Genomic DNA, 19,602 nt, shown 5'->3' with positions numbered 1-19,602 from the left:
CAAAATTTAATATTTAATAAACTCAACTTTTAAGTTTAATAAATTAAATTATCAAATTTTATAAATTCAACTCATTGAATTTATTCCTTCCAAATTTTATAAATTCATAAATTCAACTTCTAGAATTTACTATCTCATAAATTCAACTACTTGATTTTATTTTCTCAAAATTTAATTATCATAATTTCAACTCCTTGAATTTATTATAATATAAATCCAACTTCATGAATTTATTCTCTAAACGAGAACAAATGATCCAGTGCTTGTGTGATCCTCAATGGTTCAGGGATACAGCTAGCCGTGGGCTCACAACTCCTAGTGATTCAGGACATAATCTTTTATTCGGACTTACCCTAATTTGCCCCATTCTATGTATCAACAATTGGTCATGAAATGTCAGAAATAATAATTCGGATTAAACCATCGAATCATGGTAAGAGTGTCTACTAGTATCGCCCCATGATTCCCTAGGTATCACCGATAGTGCCTGCAAGAACCAGTCGATTATGATTAACGTATAGTACGATCCCTTCATCTCATATATCTCGATCGAATCTGCAACCATTGGTTAATCGGGGGTTGCATAATAATTCGATACAAATATGACACATATGAATAGTGGCATCGCATGTACTATTGGAGAAATCCTTCTCCAACGTATATCTCATACTCTGGCCAGAGATTCCATGCACTATTATTTCATCAGATCACATAGGATATTCACACCCGTAGGTGAGTGGTGAATTCCTGACTACAATGCATTGGCTCCTACATGTGTCGCAACTGTACCCAATCTCACCACCTGATGACTCTACTAGAGCCGGTAAACGAGTCAAAGCACAGCCCTAGCATATAAAGCCTCAGTGTTGTCCCGGGTCGTAAGGACTAATGGTGTACAATCATAACCACGGACTTATCCTCTCGATGAATAATAACCACTTAGAAAGTCCGAAGAATGGTTGTTCGGTATAGTCATCATATGACTACCCATCTGCATGTTTAGACATCTCTATGCCCTTACCAAGAAACGCGGTACACAACATCACAGATGCTAGTCTCGAGCTCAAGCGACCTTTATTCATGTTTTAGGTGGTTGAATCGACTAGGAACGAATTTTAGATCATGCAATGTTTACAAATGAGTTTCAACATCGAATTACGATTCATTTGTATTAAAGTATAATCAAAGTCTTTATCTATGTTGTTTATATGGGTATACAGATAAATAAATAACAAACCATGAAATAATGAATTATATTAAAATAAAGATTGTTTATTACTTGAGTCAATAAATTCCTCAGCCAACAGTTAGACTTGCAGAACATCTATTCTAACAGTTGACATAATCATTCATATAGTATGTTTCAGGCAAAAATACGAAAGCTGAAGTTCCATGGACCTGACCTGATCAGCCACAACCCATCTTTGTTTTTATTAGATATTTGAATAAGTTCCATCAAGTTATTTCCATTAAGTTACACTCAAATTACTCTTATCTAAATATGCCTCCATTTTTTTTTTTCACATACCTGTAGCAACTTGCATTATTTCACAAGTGGCAACAAGTGGGCCCCACAAGGATGAATCTTAGAGTAGGTCTCATGTAAGATGGTCTTACGAATCTTTATATGTGATACAGGTCAACCCTACCGATATTCACAATAAAAAGTAATATTCTTAGTATAAAAAGTAATATTTTTCATAGATGACCCAAATAAGAGATCTGTCTCACAAAATAAACCGTCTCAAACAAGATTTTACCTGAATTCTCATGGGACTTGTTATTTTGTACTTGTTTTCTTGGTATACAAAAAACATAGATACCCAAGTGCTCTGCCGACACAATTAAAAAGGGAAGGGCACTTTAGGAAGAAGACCAAGACATTGCAAACGACAAAATTATTTGGAAGCATTCGGTGGATGAAGTAACTGAAAATAACTTGTTGGAAATGAATTATTAAATCTCAAGAAAGCCATTTGTTCTCTGGTTAATTGGTCATAAATGTGCATCTTTTAATAGATAGACATGCAACAGTAACACATTTTTAAATGAGTGTTTTAGTTTATTTTTAAATGAGTGTTTTAGTTTATTTTTAAACCATGGAATGAGTTTTACATATGGAAAAAATTTGTGTGAGACGATTTCACGGGTCGTATTTTGTGAGACGGATATCTTCTTTGGGTCATCTATGAAAAAGTATTACTTTTTATGTTAAGAGTATCTCTTATTTGGGTCATCCATGAAAAAATATTACTTTTTATGCTAAGAGTATTATTTTTTATTGTGAATATCGGTAGGGTTGACCCGTCTAACAGATAAAGATTCGTAAAATTATCTCACAAGATACCTACTCTTGACATATATGCCTCATTTTTTGGGTGTCACATACGTTGTGTTGTAAACTATTCCGTGTAAATTGATTTTCTTTCCCCTTTTTTTTCTCATTTTTGTTTTGAATATGAAGTATACAAATCTTAAAAGTATAAGCTTTCAGGACAAATGATTTCTGCAAGAATATTTGATTACATAATGGTTCGTTTATCCTAATGTTAGATTCAGTGATAGGAAAATGAATCATGCATAGCCAAATTAAAATTTGATCATTAGATCTTGTGCGAAGGTAATATCTTCGTATTATCATTAATTATTTGACAAAATCACTCTTTATTAATTACATTCACACGAAAATCTTTCTATTATTTTTAATATCATCATGTAACTTCGTCCACCTCTTTTATTATGGGACAAAATATTCCGTATGACTGCAATTTTGTTTTTTCTAAACAGGCAGGGCAGAGCAAAGCAGAGCAGGGCTTGTACATATAACACGGTATTAGATTCCAAAGCGGAAAAATTAGACCATTAAAATTTAACCACAATAACATATGTTACTTTTATTTAAAAAAAAATGTGTATAAATTGAATAGCAAAACGTGTGATGCATATGTAAATCACTAAATAATTTCAGATATTTCGTGGTAGTATTTCCAAGAATAAAATGTGTTTTTTGGAAAGATTCCATACAAGTAAATTTGCGTAATATTTGAAATAAATCAAATCTATGGCGTGTAATATGGATGCTAAAAAGATGAAATTATAAGGGTGATATCCCATGAATGGGCCTTCAAGATTTGACCACACAACACTTTGGACTCCCGGCCCATTCCTAACCTAGGTAAGTGGCCCATGATGGATCTCATGTACGCTCCTACAAATATCAGGTTTGAGTGTCCAATTCAATTCATTCATTATATTGATTCTTAGCAGCGTCCCTAGCTGCTCTCTCATTTTATTCTCAATACCTAACTTGAGCATCGGAGGAGCTATTCCATGACACCCTTCCGACCCCCTTCTAACGGTCTCTTTTGTGATTTCAGGCCAAGAGTAAATTCGAGGTCTGCATTCTGACTAGTCTCACCTATTAGAACCGAACATTATATTTCTAGTGAGTATCACTTGGCGCCGTCTGTGGGAATACTTGAGCCGAGACGTAGAGAAGGTAGGCCGGAGAGTGAGCACAAGAACTAACTCAATGTCATCACTTCCACAGACGAGACCCGAACAACCTCGTCTCGAAGAGACGAGACTTGAACAATATCGTCCCAATGAGACGAGATCTGAAAAACCTCGTTCCAATGAGAATGTGGGGAACTTGACTATGGAACAGTTAGGCCAATTCATTACAAAAACTGTAGAGGAAGCCATGAAGAAGAACCAAGAATCCATGTTTGCCGAAGAACAAGCTCTTCGCCAGGAAGAGGAGAATGCGGAGGGTCATCGAAGCAAGGTTGAAGGCACGCATCCCACCTCAAACGGGGAGAATCTTTAGATGGAAGAGATATGGAAAGAGATAAGAATATTGAGGCAACAATTGGGAAACAAAGCTCCAGCGCTGAAAAGAGAGAGTCATTTTTCCTCCGCCATTTTGAAAGGAGAGCTTCCCCCAAGTTTTCTAAAATCAGACATGGGAGAGTACGACGGGGTGTATTGACCAAGAAGAACACTTGGGGAGATTTGAGAATGCGGCCTTGTTGCATCAGTACTCGGATGGAGTTAGGTTCTTAGTGTTTCTGGGTATGATGGCGAGAACAACCAACAGTAGTTTAACACGCTGCAACCCAACTCCATACGGTCTTTCGAGGATTTTTTCAGAGCTTTCTTACACCGNTTCACAACTCTTTATGATTCAGGAAAATTTTCCTTTATTCGGGCTTACCCTAATTCACCCACATTCCATGCACCAGCATTTGATCATGAGTATGTCAGAAACTATTTTTCTGATTAAACCCATCAAATCATGGTAAGAGTATCTACTAGCATCTTCCCATGATTCCCTAGGTACCACTGATAGTGCCTGTAACGCCCCAGATTCGACGACTGTCCTCACTGTACCAAGACGAGTCTTTCCAGCGTGCTTATGTCCTCACTCACACGTACCCTAGGAAACTTCCCAGGAGGTCACCCATCCCAAAATTTCCCCAAGTCAAGCACGCTTAACTTTGAAATTCTTATGTGATGAGCTACCAAAAAGAAGATGCACCTTCGTGATATGAGTAGAGTACGAATCAAATCTTTTAAGCCCTCTTCAACTGTACAGTCCATTACATTGAACAGTCTCGGAATCCCTCTCATTCCCGTGTGGAATCGGTTCATTCATGTTCCCTCCACCTATAAGCCTGCCAGGAGCCGCTCATTGTCCGTGCAACTGATGGCACCGGCGATCACTCCCCGCCCTCTTCGGCCCGGGGCCTCACATGCCCACCAGCTTCCGCTTGGTTCGTCCCCGAACTACACCGTACTAAGAGAGGTCGGCTCTGATACCAACTGTAACGCCCCAGATTCGAAGACTGTCCTCACTGTACCAAGACGAGTCTTTCCAGCGTGCTTATGTGCTCACTCACACGCACCCTAGGAAACTTCCCAGGAGGTCACCCATCCCAAAATTTCCCCAAGTCAAGCACGCTTAACTTTGGAGTTCTTATGTGATGAGCTACCGAAAAGAAGATGCACCTTCGTGATATGAGTAGTATAAATCAAATCTTTTAAGCCCTCTTCAACTGTACAGTCCATTACATTGAACAGTCTCGGAATCCCTCTCATTCCCGTGTGGGATCGGTTCATTCATGTTTCCTCCACCTAGAAGCCTGCCAGGAGCCGCTCATTGTCCGTGCAACTGATGGCACCGGCGATCACCCCCCGCCCTCTTCGGCCCCTAGCTCAATTGGTACCAGACTTGTGCTAAGTTTGGGAGAGAATTTTTCCTTCTTTAGAGTTTTATTTTTTTTTGGAAACTAGATTTGTGATATCTCTTAATTATTAAAACATATTTGGACGAAATTTGGAACACAATTTAGATATTATTGAGTTTTATACAAAATTTTTGAGTTCTTCTCTCAAAAATTTTTGCAAGGCTTTGCTTTGTTTTCTTAAAAAATCAAACTTATCAAGATTCGTTCTTGTGGCGTTTGTCGATTGATTTCATACGGATTGTCAAAGACAAGTACTTTGAAGGTTCATCTGTTTCTCAATTGTTTATCGTGAATATTTGATAAAAACTCACCAAAAATCTCCAGAATATTTCTATAACAAGTGATCAAGAGACTGCTGCTCAAGGGAGGCGCAACCCTAGCTTATCACTTTTTTTAATTTGTATAAAAATATGAGTGTGTTTGTTTGTGTATGTACGTGATTTTTAATTTAGAGGCACTCTTTTTTTAAAAAAGATTTTAATTAAATTAATTAAATGGCTAAACTACTAACTTGGCTATATAATTAAGCCCACAAAATTTTTAATAAACCAATAATAAAATTTATAAAATTAAATAAATGGCTAAACTACTAACTTGCTAATAAGATACTTAAAATATTTTAATTCATCTAATAAATTAAAATTGACCTTAAAATGTTATATTTCATGAGTAATTAAAAATAAATAATTTCTTAACTTAAAATAAAATATAACATTTAATTTTACCGCCTTAATCGTCTCCGGTCTCCGATCCCTGGCCAAGCATCGAATATTCACTTGAAAAAGTCAAACTAAAGAAACAAATTTAAATATCATAAAAATAAACATATAAATGTTTAAAATAAATTAAACATGTTGAATTCATCATTTAATCATTTTAAATCAATTAAATTAATTAACCTATTAAATCATGCATGCAGTTTACGTGTACTAGTTTTTTGGCACTACAATATAGAGGGGTGATCGTATGATGATACATTAAACAGCCCTCTCTCGGACTGTCCAAGTGTTACTCATTTATCGAGTGAAATAGTTCACGGTTATGATTGTATATTATTAGTCCTTTGACCCGAGACAATGTAGAAGATGTACGTACTAGCAAACACTTTGATCCGTTTACCGATTCCATTGTGGGTCATCAGGTGGCGAGGTTGGGATTAGTTTCGAATAACTTAGGAGAAAATGCATTGTACTCGGGGATTCACCGTTTGCCTACGGGTGAAGATATCATATGTAATCTGATGAGTTAATAGTACAAAGAGTCTCTCTCCATAGCAAGAAATGTGCTTTAGAAAAATATGTTTTTCTAGTTTCATATATTGTGCCACTATTATTAGTCAAAAATACACATCATTGCTATCAAATTCATATGCAACTCTTGATATACCAATTGTTGCATATTTGATCCCGATATCTGTGTTGAAAGGACCGTGCTGTACGCTAATCATAACTTATAGTTCTTGCAGACAATATTAGTGATACCTAGGGTATCATGGGACGATGCTACTAGATGCTCTTACCATTATCCGATGGGTGCAATCAGAAATTATTGCTGACATTCTTGATCAAGGAGTTGATGAAAAGAATGAGACTAATTAGGGTAAGCCCGAATAAGAATAAGTATTATTTTGAATGACATGGAAATGTGAATTCATAGCTAGTTGTATCCCTAAACCATTGAAGATCACACAAGTATCGGATTCTGTATTCTCTTTGAGATAGTCAAAATTCAAAGAGTTAAATTCGCCGACTAGAGTTTGATGGAGATCAAACTGGATGCTTATAAAGAAGTTTATAAGTTGATTCCATAATATGGATAAAATCGAATTTAGCTTAATTTCTAATTTAGAAAAGTGAGTGGAACTGCTTGTTTTACTGAAGGAGTTCACAAAACTGGCAGCTGTCAAATATGGACAGTGAAAATTTTGATTTTCGAAATTTTCAATTTTCATTATATGAACAAGACTTGTATCCTTGATACATCAGCGTTGTCAGATCGTTGATCGAGGTTATAATGAGTTCATAATTATTTATTTTTTGAATTTGGAATTTACTTATTAAATAATATTATTAGTAGTGGTGACTACTAATATGTATAAATTTTTATAACCTTACTGCATGCAAATTTAGGATTTTATTAAAATATTGATTTAATTAATTTTAACGCATTTGATAAATGTTAATTACATGGCTTCATGATTGTGCGACATTGTTTATTAAGATTTCATATTATAGGGATTTTGAACAGTGTTTCATGCTCGGAAGAGGAACTGAGACCGGGAACAGTTAAGGAAAAATGTTTTTATTAAATAATTATTTTTAATTATTTAATATATGATGTAAATATTAGGGATTTTCGAAAAATGGGTCTTTTAAGGTATTTTTACGCGTCTAGCAATATTTTAAACTGGTATTCAATTTTTAGCAAAACGGAAGACTTTTTAAGTGTTCGGGTAATATTTCGAAAAACATACCAAAATGAAATATTTTGTGAGTGTGTTATTGGGCTTAATGGGCATATTTTAATATATTTTGGGCCTAGACTCCTACACATACTCATTAATTTTAATTATGGGCCAATATACACATATTTTAATGTCAAATCCTACCCCCAAAACCCTAAACTCTCCCTCACACACTCGGCCGCCCTCTCCTCTCAAAACACCAGCAGCTTTTGTGCACCTTTTACAAGAAAAATTCAGTAGAAGCTTGCTCGTCCCTCCGGTGTTCGTCCCTCGCTCCGTTGGTCATTGTTTTGCATACATTTCTTCATTAAGGCACCCCCGATTCCCTTCTTTTCTCATCAGTTACATCATATTATGTGTTTTGAAATGTATTTGCATGATATATTGTGGATATAGTGTTATGAATTGGTTTTACTTGTCATGCTTCTCACGTATCTTGACTTATATTGAAGGGGCTGCTAGAACTCAAGGTTTAGGAGTGATCTGATAGTAGATATGTTTGAGCGTACGTGCTGCTCTTGAGATCGATGCAAGTCTAAGGGAGAACCGATCGATTCCCGTATTTTTGGCTCGGTTTTGGAGAGTTCGGGTGGTTCACATGTATTTGAGAGCATTTGGTTTAAGGTCATGGCTAGTGCAGTGCATGAAGGTTTTGTTGTGGTTTAGGATAGGTTGGTTCCAGCCTGATCCGGGCCGGGTTAACGTAGGATGGTTTGGCTTTGAGGTGGAAAATTGGAGTTTTTTCCCGCAGGTGAGGCGTCGCGATGCTTGAGCTTCAGCTCTTGTAGCATCGCAGCGCTACTCAACCAACGCCTAGGCGCTAGTCCTGTACTTGAGAGTTTTTTATTTTGATGAGCATGGTTCGTTTTAGGTGTTGATATGTCAATGTGTTCAAGGTTGTTTATGGTTTCATTGGGTCATACAGGGTTTGGTTAGGAGCCTTTGAAATATAGTTTAAGTTTGGTTAAGTTCGAACTACAACGGGGAATCCGGTCTAAGTTTTAAGCGAATTATAGAAGTTAAGGTTTGTACTCGAGTTTACGTCTAAAAAAATGGTTACAAATATTTTTTTAAAGCGTTCGATAAGTGTGATTGAGAACCGGTCAATTTTGCAATTGAGTTATATTAGCAGTCCTTCTAGTGCCATGACTACTGTTTATGCATGTTTAAAATGTATATGTTTATATTGAACATCGATTTTCATGTTAATGTTAGAAACACGTTGCATACTTGGTTTTAAGAAAATGTATGTATATGTATGAGTTTTACAAATGATGAATATGATGACATGTTTCTGAAGGAAGTTAGTTAGTTGTGACTAATACGAACACGAACATGTAAGGCCAAGAATCAGTGGACGGGAAAAACTGTTGCTGATGTCTCTGCCGCCGGGTACCGTGGTTATACGTAGATGGATCCATTAACTTAGAGCTGATACGAAAGTCACAACTAATGATCTGAATTCAATAAAGGAAAAAGAACACACATATAATGATACGATATGACATGATTTGAGATGAATATGTTTACGCTTATGTTTATTCTTTTGAAGATCATGATACTTATTTTAATTACAGTACTTTTCACAGTTGCATGATATGCATATGTATTTTGTGGGGACCCGGACGCTAATCATGTTCTTAATCATCATTGGGACTATTTAATCTATTATAAAACAGGGTCTAAATTTTTTTTTTTAAAATGCGGAACGTAGTGAAATAAAACGTATATACAGCTCAGTATAAAAGTACAAGTCCTGTATCACATACATTTATTCAACTAAGCTTTAACAGCTATTATCAAGTGTCGAACCCTATCTCTAATCCAAGTCTGGAGCCTCCAATCTAATCACGATCTCTCTTCATCTCCTCAACCCTGAACCTGTCCCACCTGTTGTCATGCACACATACAAACACGACAACAGCCGGATAATTCCGGTGAGAATATTATCCCAGTATAAATCAACGAAACATGCAATCATATAAACAACTATAAAGCATGTAATAGATAACATCAATATGTATCAAAATCTGAAACATAATCAATATCAGACTGTCGACAATGCTCGTAATTTTACAATTCAGACAAGACTCAATCCTAGTCTAGGGATCCCGGTTTCCAGAAGTTGGCATTGCATATCGTTCACAAGTAATAGAAGCAATTCCGCTTCTATCCACATCGATACGGTACCGATAACCAGTAATAGAAGAAGCTACAATTCTATCCACATCGATAGCCAATCATCCGGTGACAGACTTTGGCACTTTCGCCAATACACTATCTTGTGACATCGTGCAATGTGCCCGTGCCGATCCCGCCACTATCAGGCACTTCTGTCACAAGATTACTCGTCTAATACCTGCTATCTATAAATCAAGAGAACAAGTATCAACGATACCACATAATGACAATCGAATAGGTACAATCGAATAGGTACAATATCACATTGACTTAAGTCTAAACCGACTCAAGTCGATCTCCCAATACCACATTGACTTATACCTTTCTCTTCTCGGTCTGACGAAGACGAAGTCTCGAATTCAACTCTGTCCATACCCAATCTGGTAATGACAATCGAATATGTACAATATCAATGTACAACTCAATTCAATATCTATTCTGGTCAATACTTAAATCAAAACACAATCTGATCAATATCAACGATACAATGATACAATCTCAATCAATCGTGAATCTGATCAATATCAATCTACTGAGGTTTCGACGGCATAACAATACAACCGTGATATCGAATCTTTATCAAATCAATTCCGAAAATCATAACAATTACATAAACAATCTGTTCTTCGATCTGACTTCAAATATACGATGTCTACTATATCAGAAACACCATATATGATTCATATTTGATTCTGAAACCATTATAATTTCAAATCATGTCTAAATGTAACAAAACTTACGTCCAGTTGTAGCCTGCGTTTGTAAGAACACAGTACTGAAGTCGGATTCAAAATCGGACTGGCGGATTTCTCGTAAATCACAAATCTAATAAAAGAAAAGGCGTAAGGATTTCTTCAAAGCTTCTCGGTGCTTCATTCTTCCAATTACTGAAGGAACAATCGATTTGTACACATATATATATATATGTATACATCCGGTTGCATTCAATTGAAACGTGGCACAATTTCACCAAACTTAGGTGGCGCTCGAGCGGTTATAAGTCACCGCTCGGGCACAGACCACTCTGCCGAAAATCAAGTTGTTCAACACTGGCGCTCGGGCAGCCATAATTTACCGCTCGGGCGCGGAACCTTCTGCCCGAGTGTTCAACTTGTTCTACTCTGGCGCTCGGGCGGTCACTTTCAGCCGCTCAGGCGCCAGACGTTCTGTCTGAATTCTTCTTTTGTGATGCATTGGCGCTCGAGAGGTCATCTTATACCGCTCGGGCGCCAGATGTTCTGTCCAACATCTTGGCTTGTATTGCACCGACGTCCGACTTCTCACTTGAGCTCCTACAGTCTCAATATTGCTAATTAATCCACTTCTGATTACAGTAATTAAATCTCGGGCATTACATTTCTCCTCCCCTAAGATTTGATTTCGTCCCCGAAATCACAGGCAATAAAATCATATCAGAAAACTCATCTCAATGAACAATTCTGACATCTCAGTCTCATATCAGATTCTGTCTTTCAGGTAGTCTCTTTAATGCCCTGTCAACTTTACTGTATTTTCAACAGCAGAATAATCTTCATTCAGAATTACCTTTCTTCCACAGATCTCTGATTTCAATCTGGAATTATATAATTCAAGAAGTATAATTTCATAATACTACTCGAAATGACTCGTGACAGAATCAATCCCAAAATACTGGTTATACACTATCTGTATATACCAATCAACAGCTCAGGATAAATTAACACCATCATCTCCTACCAAATCTGTTAATCCCTGTCAAGGGTATATCCAATCCTCGGCCTCAAATACCAACAGTCATCGTCCGACGTTGGCATATTTAGTCTATCTATTCGGAGCTGTCTTCATTTCTTTCTGTATCAGCTGCATTTTCTTTGTCATATTTCTGATCCTATCAGATATAATCTCAGGTATCTCCGAGATATTATCTTCATACAAAGGAAATTCACAGATATCACTGTAAAATATCTCGAATGATGCTATCTCAATACTCATCTTATAGCTATCGTTGTACGACAATTCACAAAGTGACAATACATCTTATCAACTAGTGCTCAAATCAAACATTATCATTTCATGAATATCCTTCAATATCTGGATAGTATACTCCGACTATCCATCGATCTGTGGATGATATGTGAAAAGGTTGTTGTATATTCTGCCAAAGTACAAAATCAACCGACAATCATGGTATGCTATAATCAACTTTGGCATTCAATGCAATCTGTCCTCTTTTCTGACATAAATCTCAGTCGACTGGTCATATTTGTACATCTTTCTATACAAAATAATATATGCAGATTTGAACAATCGTTCAATCACAATCACATCACAGTCTTGTAAAGATTTTGGTAGTTTCATCACAAAATCCATAGAAATGTACTCCCATTTCTATTCAGGAATCAATAATATATATAACCAATCTCCTGGTTTCTATCTTTCTGTCTTCATCTGTCGGCAATTCAGACGTATCAGTACAAATTCTGCCACAATTAATCTTATTTGTTTATATCAAAACTATCTTTTCGAATTATCATACCATTTCTGTTACCAGAAAGAACACTGAATCAACTATTGTGCGCTTCGGACCATATCTATCATTTCGGACTAGAAATATTCGGTACAAACAAGTCGGTTATTCACATATAGTACAGTATTTCCTACCTGATATTCTGATTGACAAACTGTTCTGACTATCGAAATCAAGTTCTGAACGGTCTGATCAAACTTTTGAACTGCTGTAATTTTAAAAATCAGCTTTGATTCGGCTTGAACTGTATATAATCTCAACAATATACTACCATCTGTATCAAACATGGATTTAGAACAACAGCAATATCGGATCAGCTTCGAAATATCAATCATCTATACTGATCTAATAAACTCATGCAACTATGAATTTTTGCCATTTCTGACATTCTGAAATCGATGTCGTTCTCAGCCACTGATCACGGCCTCAACTGTGCTAAGATCAATCGGTATACTATCTACGGATAACACATACCTCGAATACAATCTGTTTCAATCAAGATTCATATATGAACAATTTCTGTATACAACAATCTCAGTTCTCAGATATTCAATATAAAATATTCGATTCAATCATATGCTGCGAATATATCAAAACATCATAGATAAACGGCATAAAATCATCAGAATATTTCTGAACACAGGATTCATCAACCCATAATCAGAACTGAAGTATCTCACAAAGAACCATTCAATCATATATGACTCTCAGGCAGTAAATCGTCTAACTGAGATTTCAATTCTTTCCACTCAATCAGTGTCATTCTGTACGGAATTCTAAACTAAAACCAGTACCTGGTATTAAATCAAGGCTGAAATCATTCTTCCTGATATAAGGCAAATCTCTAATCTCATCTGGGAAGACTTTAGCAATTCTCTTGCTACTGACAGATCAGTCTATGGTATACTCAATTCCAGTAATTAACTGAATACATAAGGAATAACGCCATTTCTTTCGTTAATCATCGAATCATAATTAATACGGAAATCAAAGGAATTCAAAATCGAGAATCCTTACCGTACATCGTTCATTCTTTGGCCATTTCAGGTCCAAATCTTACCATCTCCTGGCAAGAATTTACAATAACTCTGTACTTGGTCAACATATCAGTATCAATAATGCGGTCAGAATCAGTCAACACAAGTAGAACACAATCTACCTCAATCTCCTTTCCTTCTTACTGCAGTATATGATGTTTCACAGAATTCACTGATATCAACCCTCTTCCCAAAAGGGACAGAGATAAATACTACAGTAAATACAGACCCAACAGACAAAGCATATCTCAATTTAACTCATGCACAATTAATCGTAGGGAATGCATTAGTATCTATCAATACATATGCAAATAATCATAAAAGAACAGCTACCTGTTACTATATCATCAAGTGCCTCCTGGGTCTGTTCCTCGGTCACTACAACCAGATGATTCTGCTCCCTGAAATCTTCGGGAACCTCTCTGTGGACAAACTCTAGCAAAGTGTCCCTGCTGCCTGCAGATACGGCAACTACCAGTCACTCCCTGGCATTGCTCTGTGGGATGTCTCCCTCCACAGGTTCTGCAATAAACTCCAGTATAACTCGGGCTAGAACCACTGGAGCTAGATGCACCACTCGGTCCGCTTCCTAACTTCTTAAACTGTTTCTTTCGAGCTTTCAGCAAATCTCGCTTCCCACTCGTACTACCACTATCAATTCTGAGAGGGGATTGCTGTGTCTGTGATCGGATCACATCTAACCTACCTCGTTGTCGAATCAGACTCACCTCAACTCTCTTTGCTTTATTCAAAACATCAGCAAAATGATGGGGTCGCTCTACCTTCATCAAGGCAAATATCTCAAGATTCAATCCGTTGATGAACTGATCCGCTACAGCTTCATCATTCCCAGCTATAAGAGGAGCAAAACGCAATAAGGTAGAGAATTTAGCAACATATTCTTCAATGTTTAGTTGGCCCTGTTTCAAATTCTCAAACTCTACTCTTTTGTCCTCTCTATACGATCTTGGGAAAAATCTTCGATAGAATTCAGCTTTAAAAACTTTCCACGTGATCACTGAACCATGCTGTTCTAGGGCTTCTTTGATTACCAGCCACCAACTCCTTGCGACTTCCCGTAACTGGTTCCCAATCAGTTTAACCCTACAATCATCTGTGAAATCAAGAAATTCAAATAGCATTTCTATGTCATCTAGCCAATCCTCACAATCCCCTGGCGTCTCAATACCCTTCAGAATCGGCGGTTGAAACGACTGAAACCTCTTCAACTGTGTTTCCATCAGAGTTTCTGACATATCTATCTGATCAGCCGAAGTACTACCCCGTTCTGGAATTCTTCGAGGAGGTATATCTGATGATCACAAGAGTTAGCAATTCACATGAGACAAATCCGTCTCAGTCCCTTTCTGATCAGCTTACCTCTGATCAAGACTCGGTTCTGATTCATTCTCAAATAATACACATTACCAACTCAACTTAGATATTCAGGTAACATGTATTTAAAAGCAGTAAAACATCATATCATGCTAGCATACACAATGTAATTCAACATTATAATACATCACATGCTAGTAATCACATGCAAGGAAAGAAAACTCATTCTACCCCGCTCACTAGCTTCTATCTCAGTCTTCAAAACCTACAGTTCGGGACCTATTGCTCAGATACCACCTGTTGTGGGGACCAGAACGCTAATCATGTTCTTAATCATCATTGTGACTATTTATTCAATTATAAAACAGGGTCTAAATTTTTTTTTAAATGCGGAACGTAGTGAAATAAAACGTATATACATCTCAGTATAAAAGTACAAGTCCTGTATCACATACATTTATTCAACTAAGGTTTAACAGCTAATATCAAGTGTCCAACCCTATCTCTAATCCAAGTCCGGAGCCTCCACTCTAATAACGATCTCTCTTCATCTCCTCAACCCTGAACCTGTCCCACCTGTTGTCATGCACACATACAAACACGACAACAGTCGGATAATTCCGGTGAGAATATAATCCCAGTATAAATCAACGAAACATGCAATCATATAAACAACTATAAAGCATGTAACAGATAACAGCAATATGTATAAAAATCTGACACATAATCAATATCAGACTGTCGACAATGCTCGTAACTTTACAATTCAGACTAGACTCAATCCTAGTCTAGGGATCCCGGTTTCCAGAAGTTGGCATTCCATATCGATCACCAGTAATAGAAGAAATTCCGATTCTATCCACATCGATATTGTATCGATCACCAGTAATAGAAGAAGCTCTGATTCTATCCACATCGATATAGTATCAATCACCAGTAATAGAAGAAACTCCGATTCTATCCACATCGATATGATATCGATCATCAGTAATAGAAAAAGTTACGATTCTATCCACATCGATACGGTACCGATCACCAGTAATAGAAGAAGCTACAATTCTATCCACATCGATAGCCAATCATCTGGTGACAGACTTTGGCACTTTCGCCAATACACTATCTTGTGACATCTTGCAATGTGTCCGTGGCGATCCCGCCACTATCAGGCACTTCTGTCACAAGATTACTCGTTTAATACCTGCTATCTATAAATCAAGAGAACAAGTACATCAATCAAATCCATGCAAATATCAATGCAATAAAGTAAAGTATGTGATTTAGGGAAACTCAAGTCTAAACCGACTCAAGTCGATCTCCCAATACCACATTGACTTATACCTTTCTCTTCTCGGTCTGACGAAGACGAAGTCTCGAATTCAACTCTGTCCATACCCAATCTGGTAATGACAATCGAATAGGTACAATATCAATATACAACTCAATTCAATATATGTTCTGATCAATACTTACATCAAAACACAATCTGATCAATATCAACGATACAATGATACAATCTCAATCAATCGTGAATCTGATCAATATCAATCTACTGAGGTTTCGACGGCATAACAATACAACCCTGATATCGAATCTTTATCAAATCAATTCTGAAAATCATAACAATTACATAAACAATCTGTTCTTCGATCTGACTTCAAATATACGATGTCTACTATATCAGAAACACCATATATGATTCATATTTGATTTTGAAACCATCATAATTTCAAATCATGTCTAAATGTAACAAAACTTACGTCCAGCTGTAGCCTGTGTTTGTAAGAACATAGTACTGAAGTCAGATTCAAAATCGGACGGGCGGATTTCTCGCAAACCACAAATCTAATAAAAGAAAAGGCGTATATATATATACATCCGGTTGCATGCAATTGAAACGTGGCACAATTTCACCAAACTTAGGTGGCGCTCGAGCAGTTATAAGTCACCACTCGGGCGCGGACCACTCTGCCCGAAAATCAAGTTGTTCAACACTGGCGCTCGGGCGGCCGTAATTTACCACTCGGGCGCGGAACCTTCTGCCCGAGTGTTCAACTTGTTCTACTCTGGCGCTCGGGCGGTCACTTTCAGCCGCTCGGGCGCCGGACGTTCCGTCTGAATTCTTTTTTGTGATGCATTGGCGCTCGAGTGGTCATCTTATCCCGCTCGAGCGCCAGATGTTCTGTCCAACATCTTGGCTTGTATTGCACCGATGCCCGCCTTCTCCACTTGAGCTCCTACAGTCTCAATATTGCTAATTAATCCACTTCTGATTACAGTAATTAAATCTCGGGCATTACATATTTGTTATATTGGTTCAAGTTTGTTAAGTCTTTAGACTCACTAGATGGGATTGATGCAGGTGATCATGAGGATGTGGAGACTGGAGGCGCTGAAGACTGAGTAGGCTAAGCTGGGGTTGCACACGATAACCCGAGGACCTTGCATTCTTCCACGTATTATGATTATGAGTCAGGGGTGTAAACAATGTTTTAAATGCTTTTGAATCTTTTTATACATTGATGATTTTGTCAGATGTCGAACTATTTTTAAACATTAGACTAGGAGATTTTGTGGCATTTTAAGATTTAATTAACTGCAGTTATATTATTGTTCAGTGGGTGTAAGATTTTTTTTTAAAATGCATGGTTGACTGTTTTTATACGCGTGCATGTGTATGAGTATTTTCGATCATAGCTTCAAAAAAAATTCTAATAGTATTTTAGTAGTAGACTTTACAATTGGTAGTTTTTGCCACCGCCAGCTTAAGTAGCTCAGTCGTCAAGCCACAAGTCTGTAAGTTTACATGCTTTAAATGTTGTAATGTTTTTAACGCTATCACCTATATGTATACATGATATATGTTTTACAGTACTTTTCGAGCTGCTTACATGTTTTAAGGTTAAATGATTTAAAAGCTAGGTTGAATTGCATGGTTGTTACGCTTAGAATTTGGATTGTATTCAGATATTATGCCTCCCAGAAGAGCTCCTAGTACAGACAGGCATGATGGAATTCCAGGAGGTGACAGAGCTTTTCCACCACCACCACCAAAATATCCCGCTACTCGAGTTTTCTAAGGGATTGCATGTTTGATAGAGCAGGCTCCTAGACCTCAGGTGGAAATTTATGAGCAGTTCAGGAGGCTCAACCCGAAGGATCTTGGTGGCACCACTGACCCGTTTGTGGCAGAGGGGTGGATTCGATCACTCGAGTTGCACTTTCAGTACCTGGATATGAGAGATGTGGATAGGGTAAGATGTGCCACGTATATGCTGAGAGATGATGCATCTCTTTGGTGGGAGGGAGCAGCACATGGGGTGAATCTGGCTACTCTCTCTTGGAAGCAGTTCAGGGATCTGTTCTACAATAATTACTTTCCTGCAGACGTTATGGGGTGTCTGACCCAATAGTTATGAGTCTCCGACAGGGGGAATCGTCTATTGCAGAGTTGATCCGAAAGTTCGATAGGGGCTGCAACTTTGTGCCCATTATAGCTAGGGATGATACGGACAAGCTGAGGCACTTAATGGATGGCCTCAGACCGACCATTCGTCGGGATGTTATGCTGATGAGGCTGGCGAGTTATGATGCTGCAACTGCTTGTTCCTTACAGGTAGAGCAGGCTTGGAGAAATATTGATATAGAGATGTAGAGAAATAGGCACAGGCTCAGCAGAGCTCGCACCCGAGCAAGAGGCAGTTCACAGGGCCTCAAAGACAGTAAGGACAGCAGAAGACCCAATGATAGTTTAAGAAGCCGAGGTAGCAAAAGCCCCCTCAGAATCCAGGTGCCCCGAGACAGAAGGAGAGGCAGTCTTGCAATTAGTGCAACTGTTTTCATTACGGTAAATGCATGTGGGGGACGTTTAAGTGCTTCATCTGCAAAGAAGAGGGCCACAAAGCTGCAGACTACCCAAGGAACAAGGGGCTTAGTACTGGTAGGGCCTAGGTCATGCAAGCAGAATAGGCAGAAGTAGAGACCGACTCGACCTTGATCACCGGTAACCTATTTGGTTAGTAGTTCTTTTAAATTTTCCTTGATTGCATGAAATGTTAAGTTGGTTAGTAGAAATACTTTTGGAACCAAGAACTTAGAATAAAATAGGTTCCATGCTCTAATTAGATGGATTAAAGGGTTGACTGATTAATAAAAAAAATTGGCTGGTTCAATTGTGGATTTTCGAGAATTATGGGTTTATCGATAGAGTTTCTCGAATTTGTTGGGTTTGATAAGATTTGAGGGTATATTTTGTAGCGGGAAGGTTATTTATTTCAAGTGTAGCCACCTATGCTGTAAGGTCTAGAAAATTCGAACAACGTAACCTGACTGCATGCAATCTATGGTTTTACTAAAATATGTGTTTATTTATTTTATTACATGATTATGGCATGGATATGTAGTTTATTTCATGATTTATTAAAGTTTCGTGCATAAGAGTTTTTAGTAGTTTTCGCGCTCGAACGAGGAACGGAGAACTTGGCTAATTTAAAAAAGTATTTTTATTAAATAATTATTTTTAATTATTTAATATATTGTGTAATTAAGAGAGATCTTCGAAAATGGGCCTTGGTGGAGGTATTTTACCCGCCGGGTCATATTTTGAAACGATACGCAAATTTTAGCGAGTCGATGGACTTTTTGAGGGTTCAGACAATATTTCCAAAAAGGTACCTAAACAAAATATTTTTCGAGATATTTTTGGGCTTGATGAGATTATTTTATTGTTTAATGGGCCTAAAATATTTTTTACCCTTTTATTTTTAATTAAGGGCCCATTAGCACCTTCTATTATAACTTAAAATCTAGACTAAAAACCCTAAACCTAGTGTA

General features: G+C 37.4%; 1 protein-coding gene across 1 annotated transcript; it reads left to right on the top strand.

Moving 5' to 3' along the window:
• Positions 1-17,741: 17,741 nt before the first annotated feature.
• LOC140956892 (uncharacterized) lies at positions 17,742-18,424 on the top strand. The gene is made up of 3 exons (XM_073413816.1): positions 17,742-17,793; positions 17,869-18,089; positions 18,200-18,424. The coding sequence occupies exons 1-3, from the start codon at positions 17,742-17,744 to the stop codon at positions 18,422-18,424; spliced, it is 498 nt and encodes a 165-aa protein (XP_073269917.1).
• Positions 18,425-19,602: the final 1,178 nt, after the last annotated feature.

Source organism: Primulina huaijiensis, chromosome 2, assembly GCF_012295235.1.
Source record: "Primulina huaijiensis isolate GDHJ02 chromosome 2, ASM1229523v2, whole genome shotgun sequence".
In the NCBI taxonomy this organism is placed as follows: domain Eukaryota; kingdom Viridiplantae; phylum Streptophyta; class Magnoliopsida; order Lamiales; family Gesneriaceae; genus Primulina; species Primulina huaijiensis.
Note: the sequence above shows the minus strand (reverse complement) of the source record. Positions and strands in the feature narration are given on the sequence as shown.